General features: G+C 37.7%; 1 protein-coding gene across 6 annotated transcripts in view; it reads left to right on the forward strand.

The window, feature by feature from the left end:
- Positions 1–18,739, forward strand: part of EHBP1 (EH domain binding protein 1) — a 358,354-nt gene that overhangs the window by 287,340 nt on the left and 52,275 nt on the right. For all 6 annotated transcript variants that reach the window (XM_063443756.1, XM_063443760.1, XM_063443758.1 and 3 more), the window contains 2 exons: positions 3,167–3,270; positions 8,901–9,024. In XM_063443756.1, the coding sequence (XP_063299826.1) occupies positions 3,167–3,270; positions 8,901–9,024 (228 nt within the window). The remainder of the gene's footprint in view (positions 1–3,166; positions 3,271–8,900; positions 9,025–18,739) is intronic.

Genomic DNA, 18,739 nt, shown 5'->3' on the forward strand with positions numbered 1-18,739 from the left:
GTGTCAGTGTGAGTGTGTCAGTGTGAGTGTGTCAGTGTGAGTGTGTCAGTGTGAGTGTGTCAGTGTGAGTGTGTCAGTGTGAGTGTGTCAGTGTGAGTGTGTCAGTGTGAGTGTGTTAGTGTGAGTGTGTTAGTGTGAGTGTGAGTGTGTCAGTGTGAGTGTGTCAGTGTGAGTGTGTCAGTGTGAGTGTGTCAGTGTGAGTGTGTCAGTGTGAGTGTGAGTGTGTCAGTGTGAGTGTGTCAGTGTGAGTGTGTCAGTGTGAGTGTGAGTGTGTCAGTGTGAGTGTGTCAGTGTGAGTGTGTCAGTGTGAGTGTGTCAGTGTGAGTGTGTCAGTGTGAGTGTGTCAGTGTGAGTGTGTGAGTGTGTGAGTGTGTTAGTGTGTGAGTGTGTTAGTGTGTGAGTGTGTTAGTGTGAGTGTGAGTGTGTTAGTGTGAGTGTGTGAGTGTGTTAGTGTGTTAGTGTGTTAGTGTGTGAGTGTGTGAGTGTGAGTGTGAGTGTGTGAGTGTGAGTGTGAGTGTGTTAGTGTGTTAGTGTGTTAGTGTGAGTGTGTGAGTGTGTGAGTGTGTGAGTGTTAGTGTGAGTGTGTGAGTGTGTTAGTGTGAGTGTGTTAGTGTGAGTGTGTGAGTGTGAGTGTGTGAGTGTGAGTGTGTGAGTGTGAGTGTGTTAGTGTGTGTGTGAGTGTGTGAGTGTTAGTGTGAGTGTGTTAAGTTGAGTGTGTTAGTGTGTGAGTGTGAGTGTGTGAGTGTGTGAGTGTGAGTGATTGTGTTAGTGAGTGATTGTGTTAGTGAGTGATTGTGTTAGTGAGTGATTGTGTTAGTGAGTGATTGTGTTAGTGAGTGATTGTGTTAGTGAGTGATTGTGTTAGTGAGTGATTGTGTTAGTGAGTGATTGTGTTAGTGAGTGATTGTGTTAGTGAGTGATTGTGTTAGTGAGTGATTGTGTGAGTGAGTGTGTTAGTGAGTGTGTTAGTGAGTGTGTTAGTGAGTGTGTTAGTGAGTGTGTTAGTGAGTGTGTTAGTGAGTGTGTGTGTTAGTGTGAGTGAGTGTGTTAGTGTGAGTGAGTGTGTTAGTGTGAGTGATTGTGTTAGTGTGAGTGATTGTGTTAGTGTGAGTGATTGTGTTAGTGTGAGTGATTGTGTTAGTGTGAGTGATTGTGTTAGTGTGAGTGATTGTGTTAGTGTGAGTGATTGTGTTAGTGTGAGTGATTGTGTTAGTGTGAGTGATTGTGTTAGTGTGAGTGATTGTGTTAGTGTGAGTTATTGTGTTAGTGTGAGTGATTGTGTTAGTGTGAGTGATTGTGTTAGTGTGAGTGATTGTGTTAGTTTTAGAGTGTGTCTGTTACTGAGTATGTTTGTGTGCGTCTGTCACTGAGTTTGTGTCTGTCAGTAAATGTGTGCGTCTGTTCATGAGAGTGTGTGTGTGTGTGTCTAAAGCACTTACCTTTCTCCAGCGCCGGGCTCCCTTGGCGCTGGGGATCTCTCCGTCCCGATCCGCCTCTCAGCTCCGAATGCACATGCGTGGCAAGAGCCACGCGCGCATTCAAACCGCCCATATAGGAAAGCATTACTCAATGCTTTCCTATGGACGTTCAGCGTCTTCTCACTGTGATTTTCACAGTGAGAATCGCAGAAAATCCTCTAGCGGCTGTCAATGAGACAGCCACTAGAGATGGATTAACCCTCAGTGAAACATAGCAGTTTCTCTGAAACTGCTGTTTTCAGCTGCAGGGTTAAAACTAGAGACCTGGCACCCAGACCACTTCATTGAGCTGATTTGATCTGGGTGTCTGTAGTGGTCCTTTAAGTGTATGTGTTTATGCATGCACTGGCGTACATACCGCGGTCGCACAGGTCGCAGCCCTGCGACCAGGTGCCCGCCCGCCATGTGTTGCGGCCCCAGCCCGCGCAGAGTAAGCGGGGGGGGGGGGGGGGCCCACAGATCAGTTTTCGCACCGGGGCCCCATGGGTTGTGTGTACGCCACTGGACCCAGTGTACAAATATGTGTTCAAAGGCCCCCAATTAACTAGAGGCAGGAGACTTCATCCATACACAATAAGGGACCTATATTTAGAGGGGGAAGCAGTTGCATGCTTAGTGGGATGAGTGGGATATATTGTTGTATATCCAGTTACTACTACACTATATATTACTGTGTATCCAGTTACTGCTGCACTGTATATTGCTGTGTATCCAGTTACTGCTACACTATATATTGCTGTGTATCCATTTACTGCTACACTATATATTGCTGTGTATCCATTTACATCTACACTATATATTGCTCTGTGAATCCGTTTACTACTACACTATATATTGCTCTGTGAATCCGTTTACTACTACACTATATATTGCTCTGTATACCTGTTTACTACTACACTAAATATTGCTGTGTATCCATTTACTACTACACTATATATTGCTCTGTGTATCCATTTACTACTACACTATATATTGCTCTGTGTATCCAGTTACTACTACACTATATATTGCTCTGTGTATCTGTATACTACTACACTATATATTGCTGTGTGTCCGTTTACTACACTATATATTGCTGTGTCCGTTTACTACTACACTATATATTACTCTGTGTATCCGTATACTACTACACTATATATTGCTGTGTATCCATTTACTACTACACTATATATTGCTCTATATATCTGTTTACTGCTACACTATATATTGCTGTGTGTCCGTTTACTACTACACTATATATTGCTGTGTATCCATTTACTACTACACTATATATTGCTCTATATATCCGTTTACTGCTACACTATATATTGCATTGTCAGTTTACTAGTACACTACATACTGCTGTGTTTGTTTAATACTACACTATGTCCATATTACTATTTTTATTCGTTTCAGCCCATTTCCTACCCCTACTCTATATATTATATTTTGTTTCCATTTATTGCGACTCAACAATATGTGTGTGTGTGTGTGTGTGTGTGTGTATATACACATGTTTCGTAAATCACACACATGTATTAATGGTTTAGAAAACCACAGGTACCCCATGTCCATGCTTGGTGCTTTTCATTGCAGTGAAACTTTTTAGTTATTTTTTCTTGTTTGTTTGTTGTTTTTTTTTTTTTTGTATAAGCAATTTAACACCTCTCCCCCTGCCCCCTCTGTTTTTTTGTTTTTTTTTCTTAAAGAGATGAAAAGGCAGAGATCAATGCAGGAAGACACAAAGAGAGGGAACGAAGGAGCTGTGATAAACGAAACCCAGAGGAGACCCTTCGAAGATGAAGTGCTAAATGTATTATTCTTTCCTCTTTTTCTTGCCTATTTCATTCTGATTGCTGATCATTCTCTGATGCATGGGAAAATGGTGCATTTTTTTGTTAGAAATGAGACGTTGGTTTTTTGTTTTTGTTTTTTTTTTCCCTTCCTTATTCGAGATGTCAATCTTCACAGTGTATTGAGAGCACCTTTAGAGGGGCCTAGCACTGAATGAGTCTGCAATGCGGTGATAATTGTCAGATAAAAATGTATTTCTCCCACTTGCAAAGGGCTCCCATCCTCTGTGAGGTGTTTCCATCCAGGACACTTCCCATACAGAGATCCTACTATTGATCTACCGGGAGAATTTTAATTATTCCAATAGCAGATACGGCACTGCTGCTGCTAGAGGAACAAGTCACAGGAGACCTGCTACAATTTCCCAGCCAACCCATTTTGTTGGCTCGGGTTAATGGGTGTTCAACCTTTCCATTATCCAGATCAGCCGTGAATTACCAGCTGAATGATGTTTGCATTAATATAATATATATGGTAATTTCTTCACTTAATTAACGGGGAGGTTCAGCTCCGTAGGAGTATGGGCTGATCATGTGTAAAATTGATTTGCGAGGGAAATATTTAATAGACCTCAGGGAGAACGCTGCAGTTGATGGACAGCTGAGGGGAAGAGGGAGGAAGAACATGCAAAAACTTGTGTCTTTCCCAGCAAGCAGAGCCAGAGTTTGACAGTGACCATTCACTGTGTGTAATTGGACAAATTAACTTCCTTGTCTTGACTTTTTCATTGACGGAAAAGATCGTTTCGGACAGCAGTCTGACAAAGGACCCTTAGAATGCCATTGTGAAATCTTCAAGGGTGTTGATTTTTTTTTTTTTTTTTTTTGGAAGGTGGGGGGGTGTCATGTAATTGCTTTGACTTCTAAGGCCCTGAACGGTGTCAATGTATTCATCTGTAAAAAATGTGAGGCTATTCGATAAAATAGTTTTTAAAAGTATATTAAAAGCTTGGAATGTTTGTGTAAATCAACCAAATTAAAAAAAATTGGCACAGTCCAAACACTGTAAAATATTACATAGCCTTTCTTTTAGGAGACATAATTAGAGGATTGCAATTTAAGGGTTTATGCAAAAAGTCGGTTAAAGTTAGAGGGTACCTGCCTTCAGAGTGCTGTGGACTTCTCAGACAGTTTTCACCTAGCTGCGAATCATGTTAGCCACTATCCTCAACACATTGTAGGTAGGTAATATACCCTAACTAGATATCACAAACTTAAGCGCCTGCGTTTCCCCCACCTGACTGCGGACCCATTGTTTTCTCTATTTAGTAGGGTCTATTAAAATATTCATTTTTAAAGGTGAGATTTTTAAATGTATATGCAGTTGTTTATGTACTAAATATATGCTGGATTTTTTGGGCAGAATGGTCAAACTCTGAATCTGCTTGCTGGGAAAGATACGTTTTTGCATGTCGTTATCAATTCTTCATTACGTTATTTATACTGCACTTTGAGTTGGGACAAAGCACCTCATTCCAGACCACATGACTCGTAAAGCAGTAACACATCATCAGCCTGGTATAAATGTGAACCTGTTTAAATGTAACTACATATAATACTGGACTTTTTATTGAATAAGCAAAGCTTCAGCTTTCTAATCCGACTTTAGTGCCAGCTTCAATCAATCTGTAAAATGCACTTAATAGCAAGTATAAAATAATTAACGATGAAGATAATACCAAATACATTTCCATAATATTTGGTTAAATGGAAGAAAAAAATGGTCTCTTCTAATGACAGAGGAATCTTCCAGCACATGAATTCTGTATATTGAAGGGGGAGCACTTTTCATGCAGTGCTGATCACCATGTAGAAGCAAAGTGTGTTCTGAAAAACAGCTTACTGATACATATAATAAGTCATCTTTAATAAGTCACCTTTAAAACGTGACACACTTAATCGACTTAATCTAGGCCTCAATTTAATATTGTTAGATTAGCTTTCAAAATGCTTTCACATTTTAGGATAGACTTTCAAAATTGTTTTTCAACATACAAATGTTGCAAAAATTTAATATTTTTTTTGTAATATTAAATCATTTTAAAAGTTTATCCAAAAATATTAAATCCTTCGAATAGCTTACCCAACAATCTCCGACAAATTGGCTATTTTTGATATTAATTTATTAAATAATACCCATCCACACTAGAATTTCCAGGTGACAATGTATGCTTTTCATTTTAGAGGGAAAAGGGGGAAGGGAAAGTAGAATTAATGTTGATATTTCTATTTGATATGTCCTGCTGTGATTTTTCAACAGCGGTTAGAATAACTGGATCAGGGTCCTCAATGCCTGACATGTGATATCCCTAAATTGCACCTTATTTATAGATTCCTGTTAAATACTTGGCCATGCCCTAAAATACCAAAAGACAAACTAGGGAGACTACTTTGTCTTATTGTAAAGCCTGAGATTGACAAAAGACAGAGCTCTGCCATCAAATTTTATCCAATCCCAGCAGCCGTCACAAATGGCAGCTGTGGGATTCAGACTCTGTTTATAGAGGAACCAAAGTTTTGCGTGATCCTTTATAGACCTCCGTGTTGCACTATCGCGCATGCTCAAGAGTAACACACTGACATTGCTCCTGGCAACTGAAGCTTCAGGAGCCGAAGAGGACAGCAGGACGATAGTGGCGGCAGCGGTTGTGGGCAACAGCCTTAGCTAAGTAAATCTTACTTCCCCTGCAGCCACCGGACCCACATCGGATCTGTCAAGTTCTCAGATCTTTGTGAAATATACAAAGACCCATGAAAGTGACAGAGCTGCTTTAATTGTCTTGTAGTGTAAAGAAGATTGTGTAAAGAATTTATTTTGTAGATTTGACTTTGGTTGCATTCAATTTTTAGTTACTGTAAGTTCTCTAAATCAGTGTTTCTTAACCCCTAGGTGGGGCCAGAAATGGGTCCCCCGTATCATTTATCTGTCTTACTTTGGTAGGAATAGACTTATTATTTCTCAGGTCCCAGGTAACTCAATATAGTGTGTACTGTGGCAGTTATGAATCCCCCATTGCAATAAAGACCAATTGGTACTCAGAAGTCTAGTGAAGGTGTTTTCAAAAAAATATTATATATTTTTTTAAATACTATGAATTATATTAAACTTGAATAACAGAAACACTGAAGTAATTTTATTTTTAAAGAATAGGTCTCTAAAGTGTGGAGTGCATTAGCCATGCATGTTACAACAGAAAAGGCGCTTTGGCTTTTTGTCATGTTATTTAAAGGGTCCTATCAATCACAGATTGTTTGAGAATTCAAACATTGTATTGACTAGCACATCGTTGTTGAAGATAGTGACAGTGGGAAATGACCCATTCCACAGTATCACCATTTTAAAGGGACACTATAGGCACCCAGATCAAGTCCACTCATTGACATGGTCTGGGTGCAGTGTCCCTGCCCCCTTAGCCCTGCAATGTAAGGTGCTTCCTGGCTTTTCATGGAGTTTGACCACATGATACGACGCTGACGTACTCATATTTTCCTATGGAGAAGGCCTAATGCGCGTGTATTAGGTTCCCCCATTGCCGTGACATCGGAGGAGATGGAGCCAGCACCGTGGTCAGTGTTAAATGGGTAGCCACCCAGTTTGGAAGTTAGACTACCCAAACCCTCTTATAGATTTCTATGGTATGTATCAGGGGTGACTAACCCTGACAAACCCAAATATTTGTGAACTTAATTTTCTGTGATACTCGGCCAGCCTAAAGGTTGGCTGTGCATTGTGGGAATGGTAGTTCACAAATATATAGGTTGCCAAGTTAGTAGTCTATTACAAACAAAATATGGTTTCCCTCACTTGTTTATTGCTGTAGTTGATCTTTTTTTCCCCTTGCATTCTGTGACGTTGATTGTCCGTTATTCCTTAAGTAAGGACATGATGATTTTGAGAAGTTGCGGCTGGTTTGACGTTTGATTTCAGTTTGTTACTGTCAGTCTGTACAAAGCAATAACTCCCCAGCAACGTGTTCATTTGCGGATTCTTTCAAGGCCGTAGCTCCCAGTGCCTACTTTTGCCTTCAGATCAGATTTCCTAACAGGCCGATCCGTGTAGATTTAGATGAGTAGTGTTAAACATGACAGAAGCATCCCATCTGCTTTCTACAGCCATTCCTTTTGTTAGCAAACACCTTGCAATCTCTCACAGGTCTGTTCTAGCCAGCTGTGTGTGTTAACAAGATTATCCTAGGATCCTACACACAGAGAATACCGTCTTTCCTATTCTACAGTTAAACACAGGGAGTGAATAACGTTTTAAATATTACCGCATTGCATGGACTCTGGCATTACCAATCCTCCCCCCAAGGTGAGCAGCCCACTAAGGAAACAATTAAGAAAGAACTTCTATGTTTTTGAGCTTGCTAATTTGATCAGGTTCTATAAGATGTATATTTTATTAAACTTCTTGCTGGTACAGCAGAATACAGACATTACAGTAGGCAGTGTAGTAATGGTGAATTTGCTTGAGGTGCCTGACTTGCAGAGCTTACTGTCTACAAATGAGATTTCCAGTCACCCTACAGGATCAGCTACAGGATCAGCAGAGATTTTTTTTAATTTTATTTAAAAGCCAACAATATATTGGTCAGGGCTCTGCATCGGTTATACACCCCTATAAGTCGTTCGTGGCAAACAAGTTTAGGTAACTAGGAACGATAACTAATGAGGGCCCTGCTCGAAGGACCTTACAGTGTAAACAGATGTTATGAGAGTTGTTCAAACCGTTATACAAGGCTGACATAGAAGGGATACTAGTGATATCAATTAACCAGGGACTCTGGGGTTCGATTGCATATTATACAATGAGAAGTGCAACATACAGGACTGCTTATTTCTCCCCTTCCTATAGCGTCATTGAATGGACATCACCAGTCTTCTTTTTATTGATTAATTCCAGCTTTAAATAGGGTTAAAAAATCAAAACAAAAATATGCTTTTCTTGTTAATAAAAAAGGGCAACAGTCACTGGGTAGGTATATATAGATATATACATGTCAATGTTTTTTGTGCAAGTCTTTATATACGATTCTTTGTTTTGTTCACTAAACAGTGACTTTGTGTTGCATTAACAATGAGGGGACAATTTGTCACAAAATAAACAAGTCTGCGCATTTTTCTTTACTCTGCTGTTTTGTGCTTCACTGTCAATTGACAAAAACCTACTGATTTGCATGTAAATACCCTTTTTAGTTCTGTATAGCGGGGGTATTTATTTTTCATTCTTTTAGCTGATCGTTTGTATAACAATCTATTATCAGAGTTCTCCTGCTTCTAAAAACAAATGGCTTTTTAAATAACTTATGCCCTTACTCCTGGGGTTAAATTAGTCAATACCAGCAGCAATTTGAGGATATCAGGCAGTGTGATGTAGCCTCTCCTAATTTTCAGACTCTGCCTGCCTGTATATTGGTCAGTATATATGTGTTTTTATACTGGTTTGGCAAAGTAAGCATGTCGTATATGACTTTTGATAGCCTTGGTAAGTGTCTTGTTAAGTGATCGCATAAAAGAAAAAGTCAACTTACAAGTGATGTGTTTCCCCTCTTGTTTTTTTTTTTTCTTTCTCTCTCTCTAAAAAAAACAGAAAGGGTTCAAAGACACCAGTCAGTATGTAGTCGGAGAATTGGCAGCACTAGAGAACGAGCAGAATCAAATTGACACCCGTGCCGCACTGGTGGAGAAGCGCCTCCGCTATCTCATGGACACAGGTACGGTGCCCAATTACACTGTAAACAGTTTTGGCAAATTGAGCGTTCACAAACTCTTATAGAGTTCTGGAAGTGTGAATCTTTGAAGCCTGAATGTTCAGCAGAACTGCCTTGAAAATGAAAAGGCTGCGATTTGCTGCCACCTCTCTGGGCCCTGGTGATAAGAGTGCCTTCATGGGAAGTGATAACTCACCCTGATACCGTGTGAGCCAGCACTATTGAACAGTGTGCTCAGCCATGCAGAGATTGCATACATATCTGTGCCTCATTGATATGCCACTGCTTAGAAAAAAAGTAAGATCTTCAGTGTTCTACTGATTCAATAGGGAGTGTGTCTGCGTGTGCTGTGTGTGTGTGTGTCGGAGAGGAGGGAGGCTGGCCAGCTGTATGGAGGGCACCCAGCACCAGGCTCTATTGGCTTGGTAACTGAAATCTGAGAATATTATTTGCTTGCTGGTGCACATCAATATATATGCGTGCGTCTGTTTCCCTTCCAAAAATCAAGATTATTTAAATTTGTGAAAGGTGGAGAAATGTGGATAACTATTTCATACATATATTTGTGTAATGTGACCTGAAGCCTGTGTGTGTATTTTATGTATGTATTCCTGAGGGTGTGTAACAAAAGGTTGAATGTGTGTTTTTTTAAATGATAATAGAAATATATTGTTATTCTTCATTATATTAAGGAAGATTGAGCAGGAAAAAAATAAAACCGATTTAGTTTTCAGTTGCGATGTCGATGTTTGGGTAAGTGGATATCTGCCCTAATTACATGGGTTTTAACTCCCATCATCTTCAGGCAAAGCATGGCTGAGAGTGATGAGGATTAGTCCACAGCATCTCCAATGTATATTAAGAATTAGTAAGAACACAGCCAGACCCCACACCCCACCTGTGCTTGAAAGACATTATACTGACACGTCCTTATAAACATTGGAGTTGTGTTTTCTGACTTCCGTGCCATTAGTGTCAGTAATTTTAAATCCGTGTTTTCAAGCTAACATTTTCAAAGTGAATAAAAAAATAACAGTATGTAAAGTAGTCATATTCTTTACATTTAATACCCACCGTTCTCTACGTTACCTTGGCAATCGCCTGCTATTCTAAACATAGCTTTTCAGCAAAAGCGAGTGTTAGAATCTGAAATAACCCAAAAATAATAGATGTATAACATACGCGATTCCTCTCCTCCAGACTGTACATGCAAAAGTGAGGCGGAAGAGGCATGTATAGGAGGCCTTAAACATGTGATTGTTTGATTCCTCTACTGCTCAGTTGAACATGTGTGAACCCTTTTATTTAAATTACTTTCTGAATACGGAGTTAAATGTCCGATGACTTTGATGGAATGCCCTTTCAAAAACATGAAAAAATACCATATGAAAGTTAATTCAGTTAACATCTAAGAGCACTCTCTCACATGCAGAATGGTGTGCAAATATGTATTCGGTGCACAAAGAAACATACAAAAATCAACAATAATCCTTGTATATCCCAGTGTGCATTCACAGAAACAATACTAGTAAAACACAGGCACACAGAAAGACCCATGTTGTTTCCAGCTCACAATCACACACTCTACTACACACAAACAGGTCTGTGAACCTGTATTAATAAACCATAACTGGTTATGTGCAAACATGGGATTCAGGGATTCGAACATGTAGGCCAGCAAGTCTGACCTCACGTGACCCATTCACAGCAGTAAAAGGTACGTTCCCCTCCTGCTCCTTTAACTTTGGAATAGAACAAATGGTAATTAATTCTTCTTGTCAACATAAATGTTTTTCTAATTTTGAAATCTTGAGAAAAAAAAAAAAAATTTAAGGCTTACACCAACCAAAAGCCATTGTTTTAAGAAAATACTTGCTTTGGTTATATTAAACCCTTTCTAGCTTGGTCTGCCCGAAACTAAAAATTAAAAAAAAAAATTCTAAAACTTACCTCTATTCCAGTGTCAAGGCCAAGTTCGTCCCTGTAGCCCACTTTTCCTCTTCTGACATCTCTTCCCCTTGCAGGAGTGGGAGAGAAGGTGAACTGATGGGTGGCATTGATTGGGGGGAGTGCTGCCATTGATCTATTGCTTTGCGTGCTGGTATGAGATGCCAAATGTGCTCAGAATTGCTATTAACCACCTAGAACAGTTTATTCTTAGATAAATGTTGCGCATGCCAACTCCAGGCCCCATGATCAATTCGAATCGCTGTGGTCATGGTACTTGGAGTAACCCTTTAACTATCCTTTTGTCATTTCTATGGCTTCATTTCTCTGTGGAAAATGCATATTACGTCACCCTGTGTACGGTGAGAAAGCCTGTGGTTTCTTTCTGCCAGAACTTTTACTATGATTCGCTAAAGTGAGTTATAACTGGCCCACTTGGGACTGTCCCAACTTTCTTGGGAAATCCTTTTCATCCTGTGGCCGGATGCATTACACGGCAGCTTTCTTATTAATCATGATCATTGGTCATTTTACTTCATATAATATGTCCTGGAGCCCAAGAACAGGTTGGCTTTGAGAGATGCATGTAACAATACCTGAATATTACCATTCAGATATTCATAAACCAACGAGGGATAGAAGGTACATTGAGGAATAACGAGAGAATGGCTTGGGGAGTTTTGATTTAACATTTTTGGTATAATATAAATTGTGCTTTGCTTTCTGTGCCTTGTGCGACTACTGTTTTAATGAATCTTTTTTTTGTATTATTGATGTCCTATTTGGATTTTATAGCATAACAAATATAGTAATGACTTTCCCGTGGTCTTAAAAATACAAATTACAAATACCCCATTGCACGAAACACAAACATGCTCCATACCAGTACATGGACAGCAAGAGGAGGCATAGTTTCATGTGAAGTAAGAGCTTATTTGAATCGGGCGACGTAAAGCTACATTGATTTTTTTTTTTTTTTTTATATATATATTTACATTTTTTTAAAATCACTATAACCACGATCGGTACACAGAAAAAAGAAAGGGACAGAGGAAAGTGGGAGGCCCTTGCACCAAAAACCTATGCAAAGTACATAGTTGGTACTTGAAATGGTCATAATTGTTGCATTGTTGTCTGTATATGCGGTCCAGTTCATCACATATTAAGTGTTATCCAGAGTTTACCAGGAAAATACAATCATATCCTAAAATTTATAATATTAAAGTATTCATTTTGTAATTTTACTTCCTGCTGAGAGACCTTTAACCAGTACGTCTCACTGTTCTCTCTGACATTCAGTAAACCTAATAACTGCTAAAAAAAAAAAAAAAAAATTGATCAAACTTGCCTATTGTACAATTAGCATTATTTGTGCAATAAGCAAACCATGACTAAACCATTAAATTGCAGTAATCTTCAAGCATCTTTACGTTTGAGACAATTGCAAGAAAATATATAGATTTCTAAAAACATACTTACATAGAACACATGGTCCTGAATGCGTATAGTGGCTGCATAAAAGCACTCAACCTCCAAATGACCCATAATGCATTGAAACACCAGCAATTGTGGCGTGGAACAACACTGCTGGGGAGCCACATGCCTTATTTGCCAAGGGCATAGAAGTAAAGGTTAGGGAGGTTATCATAATTTATGGAAAACTGGTATCCCCCTACAACATGTCTTTTGAAGTCATGCTGTTTAATTTAGACTTCGCTTAATTCAATTAAACAGTTTTAAGTATCTGAATAATCTTTTTTTTTTTTTTTTCGCATCTCACAGAAAAATATTCTATTTGCTGTTCTAGCGTATGCCTGTCAAAATTATAATAGACTCAATTATTATTTTTTTTTTACAGATGGGCAATTAAACAAATGAGCAACAATTATTTTTTTCCCCATTAAGCTGTTTCATTAAAAATTAAAAATCAATTACCAAAAGGAAGGAGGTGTTTTTTCACTTAAATCTATTACAACACATAATATATGACAATTATTGTTTTTTTTTTTAATGAAAACGTCCCTTTTAAATGCATAGGAAATTTCAATACTCCCGGGCACAATTTTTCTTGGCGATCATATTGACAGAGAATATGGGTTAATTAAATCATAGTAGCTCTGTTGCTTCTGATTGACCACTGGTAGCAAATGTAATTAAATTAGCGGAACACTTAAATAAGAGCAGACAAATATAGGCAGAATCAACTGAAAGCTTCTGTAATGTCTTAGATTAGTCGTTCCTTCAAATTCTCCACGTTTTTCTTTTTATTATTTTTTTTTTTTTATATTACTGCGTTGTCCCTAGATGAATTCAAAGTAATTGGGGTGGTTAATTTTATTTACACAGAGCCGTTCACAGCGCATTAAATAATAGAGATAATTGAACAAGAATTGTCAAGTGTGTACTGATATCAGACATATTACAGAAGGAACTGTGCATAAAACTTCATTTCTATGCAGCCATTGTTTATGGTAATTAAGTACACCGCTTTATCCCTTGGTTACCTTCCAAGCTTATGGCAACTGCTATTGTTGTGCTTCGTTAATATGTAATCAGGAAATAGTTTAATTTTCTAATCTGCAGTTTGAGAATTCACTTTCTAACAACTCTTAATTACTGCATTGCCCTAATGATGCTCTTGGTTATGAAAATTGAACCAATAAGCTGTGTGAAGGAAGCCGAGGGGGAATTACAATTGCAGAGATGGGTTTTTACCTAATAAACATGTTATGCTTTTACCGAAGGGAAGGTGGTGTCCTTCAGAGGCCGGCATTTTTTATATTAGCTAGATTGTTCTGTGTACAGAAAAGAATGAATAGCAAGCCCCCTATTATGCTATGTGGGTTATTGTTAAAATAAATAAAAGTACAATGAAACATAAAAGAAAAAGAAAAAATTATTGGTGAGATGTTTTCTTACGGATCATTGATTTATAAGGGGTGTATTTGCTAAATCACGTTTTGCGGTGAGTTGGTATGGGAATTCACATTTTTATACCAATATAAGCAAATTAGAAGAATTCTCAAATTCTCCTATGTGTAATCCCCTTGTTAATTCTCCAAAATGAATGGTATAGTGACTTATCAATTAAATAGAGCTGTACTTCCAGACAGCATCTATAATTGTACTATTCCAATCGAACACCTAGAATTATAATTCCAGCCAACTGCTATAAACATATTTTGTTCTACTTGATGTTTAGGAGTCTTGCACACACGAGTAAAGAGACTTTTAGGTTTATCATTTTAGAAGAGACTTTATCTTTTTTTTTTTTTTTATTATAGTTTGTCTGTCTGTCTGTCTGTCTGCCTTATCAGTGTTAATAAGTATTACTAGTTTGTAAATGTACTCAAAGTCTACACATGATCTCCAACCTACTAACAAGAGATAATAAAATACAAACTCTCATTGAAATATAACACTATGGGTTATAGCAAGATAGTTTCAAGTCTGAATGTTTAAAAAAAAATATATAAAGTAAAAACGAAACTCCGTGCTACAAAAATGTTCAATAAAATTAATATGATTTTAATGTATAAAATTTTTTATTAAACTCTTGACATAAAATGTGTGTCAGTCCATGACAACTGACCAGATCACTCATCTGCAATAATTCATTTGTAGTGTTTAAATTTCCTTAATTACCAACAAAATTATCCATATCACTATCTCATTACGTGTATAAATGCTTCTGATTTTTATTATTATAAATAATATAGAAAGACTTGGAATTGTTCACAAAATACAAAATTTAATAACTTGAAAACCAGATTGCAAAATGTTGGCAAAAAAAAGCCAAGCTATGACAATAATTCATTTGGAGAATTCTTTTCAGATTGGCTATTTTTGCCCAAATTGTGCAATTCATCGTATGTGTCAAAGGAACCCCAAAATATCCAAATAAAGTCTATTAGTCTAATTTTCTTGGAGTAACACCAATCTTTCTCATTTCGTTTAGCATTAATTAATCAATGGTTCCTCTTATGAGGAAGATATATACAGACACACAGACAGGATAGTTTTGCTTTTAATTTTAAAACTTGATTTCAATTCATGGTGTTTGCAATATTAACTAATGTAACGCAAAAAATAGCAACATAATGGCTACTATTTAAAGGTAAAGTCTCACCTTTGAGTTGATGGTTCCATGTTCCGGAACCCTAGTAAACGCTGAATCATTTAGTTGCCCCAGTCGTTCATCAGAAGTTAAGTATAACTCTGCAACATTTCCTGTTACCTTTCAGCAGAATTAATCCTTGATATTCTAAATCACGCTCATATATATATATATTGCAAATCTATTAGGGGTTAAAGGTCACATTTATTTAAAATTCTCTTGTGAATTGTAGATATGAATGAACTAGTTCTGGTTTTACTTATATTCCTTAATTCCATCAATTAGTACATTTCAGACATTTGAACATAGCAGGGGGGTTGCTGTTTAAGTTTGTGTTTTGAACCTTGCCCTGGCGAGATGCGCTTCGCATCTCCCCGGTAAATAAATAGCATCCCTGACTCTGGCTTGCCTGCCTTGCAGCTTCACCTGTGTGCATTCAAGTATTTCTGTTTCTAAGTCCGTCTGCTCATCAACGCCCTCGTTTGACTAAAGATTTAAGCTGACATACGTGAGCTGCATGTAATGCGTTTCTTGTTCAGAAACATAAACAGCTAGCCAGCCTCTAAGTATATTATCAGGGAACTTCTTTCAGTAACGTATTGCTAAAGAAGCTTAACATTAATTATTGTAACTTTGGGCAGATTACATCCACACTAGCCTTGTAAGAAGCTGCACACACTTCTTGACCTCCATTGCTTGAGCTCTAAGACACAAGAATGGCATTTTACCAACTTTAATGGGATAACCAGTATAATCTTTCAGCAGTAAAGGAGAAAAAAAAGTGTTTAGCTCATAATACCCTTCTGAGTTGTGATAGAGGATGCCTGTTGTGTGTACTGCAATCATAATTCTGGTGTCTTCCTACTTGCTTTTACTTCCTTTAGTACTTGAACCAAATCTTACAAGATTATACTTTTAACGACTAACCAATTAACATATTGGCTTACATCCACAGTCATCCCTTTTGGGGTTACGGCAGCTATTTATGTGAAGTGTAAAATAAGTAGGTCCCAGTTCCATTTATAGTATTTTAAGATTGCCGGAAGGCTTTATTGTAGTCAGATGCACTGCACCCCTCTGTGGCACTCAACTGGTTAAGGAAATGCAACTCCCCTATTGTTCTTCACTGGCCTATAGAGTTTGGTTTGGTTTTCTACGCCCCAAGATAGAGGCTCTTTATTCCATGCAGAGCAAGGACCACTGGGTGTTTTCATGCTTTTTGTCACCTGCCTCTTTAATAATAATAATGTAATAAATCCTTTATTGAAGTAACAGCCGACCTTTTTTTATTTTTTTATTTTATTATTACAAAATATCGATACATTTTATGTTGTCACAGGAAGTAAGCGAGTAAATGATGTAAACTCAATGATGTCATAGTGTGAAAGCTTTATTTTTGTGCATTTTAGTTCTGACCCCAGAAACAAGCCGCATAGTAGACACCTGTTTCCCTCCAAAGTATAAAATCTGTTTGTTTCTAAATAGATCCAGATTTTGTGAATAGATTTTGTAGCGACTAAAGTTTTTATTGTGCAAAAAAAGACAAAAAAAAACAGCAGCAGTGAAAAGTTTGAATCTGGCTATATGTTTTCTTTCAACGTGTACAGTGTGTAAATATAGGTACTCTTTGACCTTTACCTTATTGATGGGATTCTTACTTAGCTGATATATCAGAGTGATAACTGGCTGCTCATACTTTGTAATTAGATTAGATAACCAACAGTTAAATTAGGAAAAAGTTAAGGTAGCAAGTGCCAACATCTGTTGGACATGACATCTTTCCTAGGACAAAGCTTGATAGACACGAGGTACTAGTGAAAACGCTTGTTCGTCGTAAGCTTTAAATTGGTCTCCCAAATGTGTTGCCAGTCATCACAAGGGAAAGCATAGCAGTTAGTATCGTTCATGCCTTTCTAAACAGGTCTTCAATAGAAAAGGCTTGATAACCACTGTGGTGGTACGAATCCTGGATGTTACTGGCGTGGACCAATATATTCATAGTTCACTTTATAATGCAGTAACTGTGGCACAAATAACGTTTAAAAAACCTAAACAAATATCAAAAAAGTAAAAGGTTGACGTTCCTTGGTCCCAGTTATATAGGCTATTACAATTTTAAATGGTTATTCCAAGCATCATAGCCATTACAGACCTTTTAATAAAGGAATTAAACGCAAGTAGGAAAACACCAGAATTATTTGCCCTCTTACTTGGGTCCCTGCCGTGGTTAATTGGTTCTCTAATGACGCTCATGCAGCTTCTGTAGAGCTGCAGAACTTGGATTCCGAGGCTTTTTCCATTCATTAGTTGAGAATATCGGCTGACCACTGTCAGCCAATGAATTCAATTCCATGGAAATAGGCACAGAATTAATATTAGCCAGCCTGGAACCCAATGATGCCTGAGGTCGAGTTATTACGTCGGCAGCAGCAGAGGGGTTAAACGCCGTTCTGCAGCTTTTCAAAATTAAACTCTGCACACACAGACTCCAGTCACCGTGATCATATCAAATCTCTGAAGTGGTCATGGTGCTTGGCATAACCCTTTTAATAATAGAATCATGGAAATAAATCTTTACTATCACATTTGTTGTTTTTTTCTTCTTCTTCTGCCTATATAGTGGTTAATAGTTTTTAATGCTTTAAAAAAAAAAAGAAAAAAGCTTTTTTTTTTTTCTTTTTCTATTTACATAGTTCAATGCATGAAATTGGTGGATTATGACTAATTTTAATAACTACATAAAAATAAATCTAACATCATTCTTAATTATAATAATCTCTAAAGCCAGTTTAAATGTTTCAGAAGACAAACAGTTTAATTAGCTAACCTACAGTGCCCCCTTTCCCCTCCTCCAAACGTGCAATAGCCTTATACTTAGAGTTAGTCTTTCAAGCATTCTTAAACAATCGGATGAAAAGGGATTTTAGGAAGATTAGAGGACGGGGATGTTTTAGACATTGTCCGTTAAACATGAGATATGCAGCATCTACCAAGTTTTCATCAAGACGCAGTGCATTTATATAAAGAGGAGAAGGAGAGGGGAGTAAAACTATGTTGATTATCTAGTTAGAATAAATTACAAGCTGTAATATTGAATGATAAGACGCATTAAATAAATGTATTCTTTTAATTGTCTGCCCAGGCAGAAGTACATGCTGGGGAGTACCAGCAAGTGATATACCAGATTAACATTCTGAAAAGGACAATGGGTTTTATTCCTAGACACCAAACCTTTTGTTGGGCAATCCCAGAGTGTAAGAGAATTTTAGGAGGCAGAATCAAATCCCTTAACTCTTCTTCTTTAGCGTTAGAAGGTGTTTTCCAATGGTTTATTTATTATGTTTTATGACAAAGGAATGAAGCCTTTGATTTTGGGCGAAGTAACAACATCGTGCCATCTAATGCCGTCAGAATCATTCATATTCCATAGCTCGTTTTAATTTTTTTCAATATTGGAAGAGAACCAAAAAAAATGTTGATATCAAGATATACCTTTTGTCCTCTTTGTAAGGGCACAACTCGCATCATCCAATCGTGGAGAAGCTTTTGGCGTACACTAGTACACTTTGAGCCTGCTGAATGCCAGGCTCCCATACAGGTTGTAGTTTTGATACAGCTAGGGATATTTTTGGAAACCTAAAAGGCACAATAGGC

This window comes from Pelobates fuscus, chromosome 2 (assembly GCF_036172605.1).
Source record: "Pelobates fuscus isolate aPelFus1 chromosome 2, aPelFus1.pri, whole genome shotgun sequence".
Taxonomy (NCBI): Eukaryota; Metazoa; Chordata; class Amphibia; order Anura; family Pelobatidae; genus Pelobates; species Pelobates fuscus.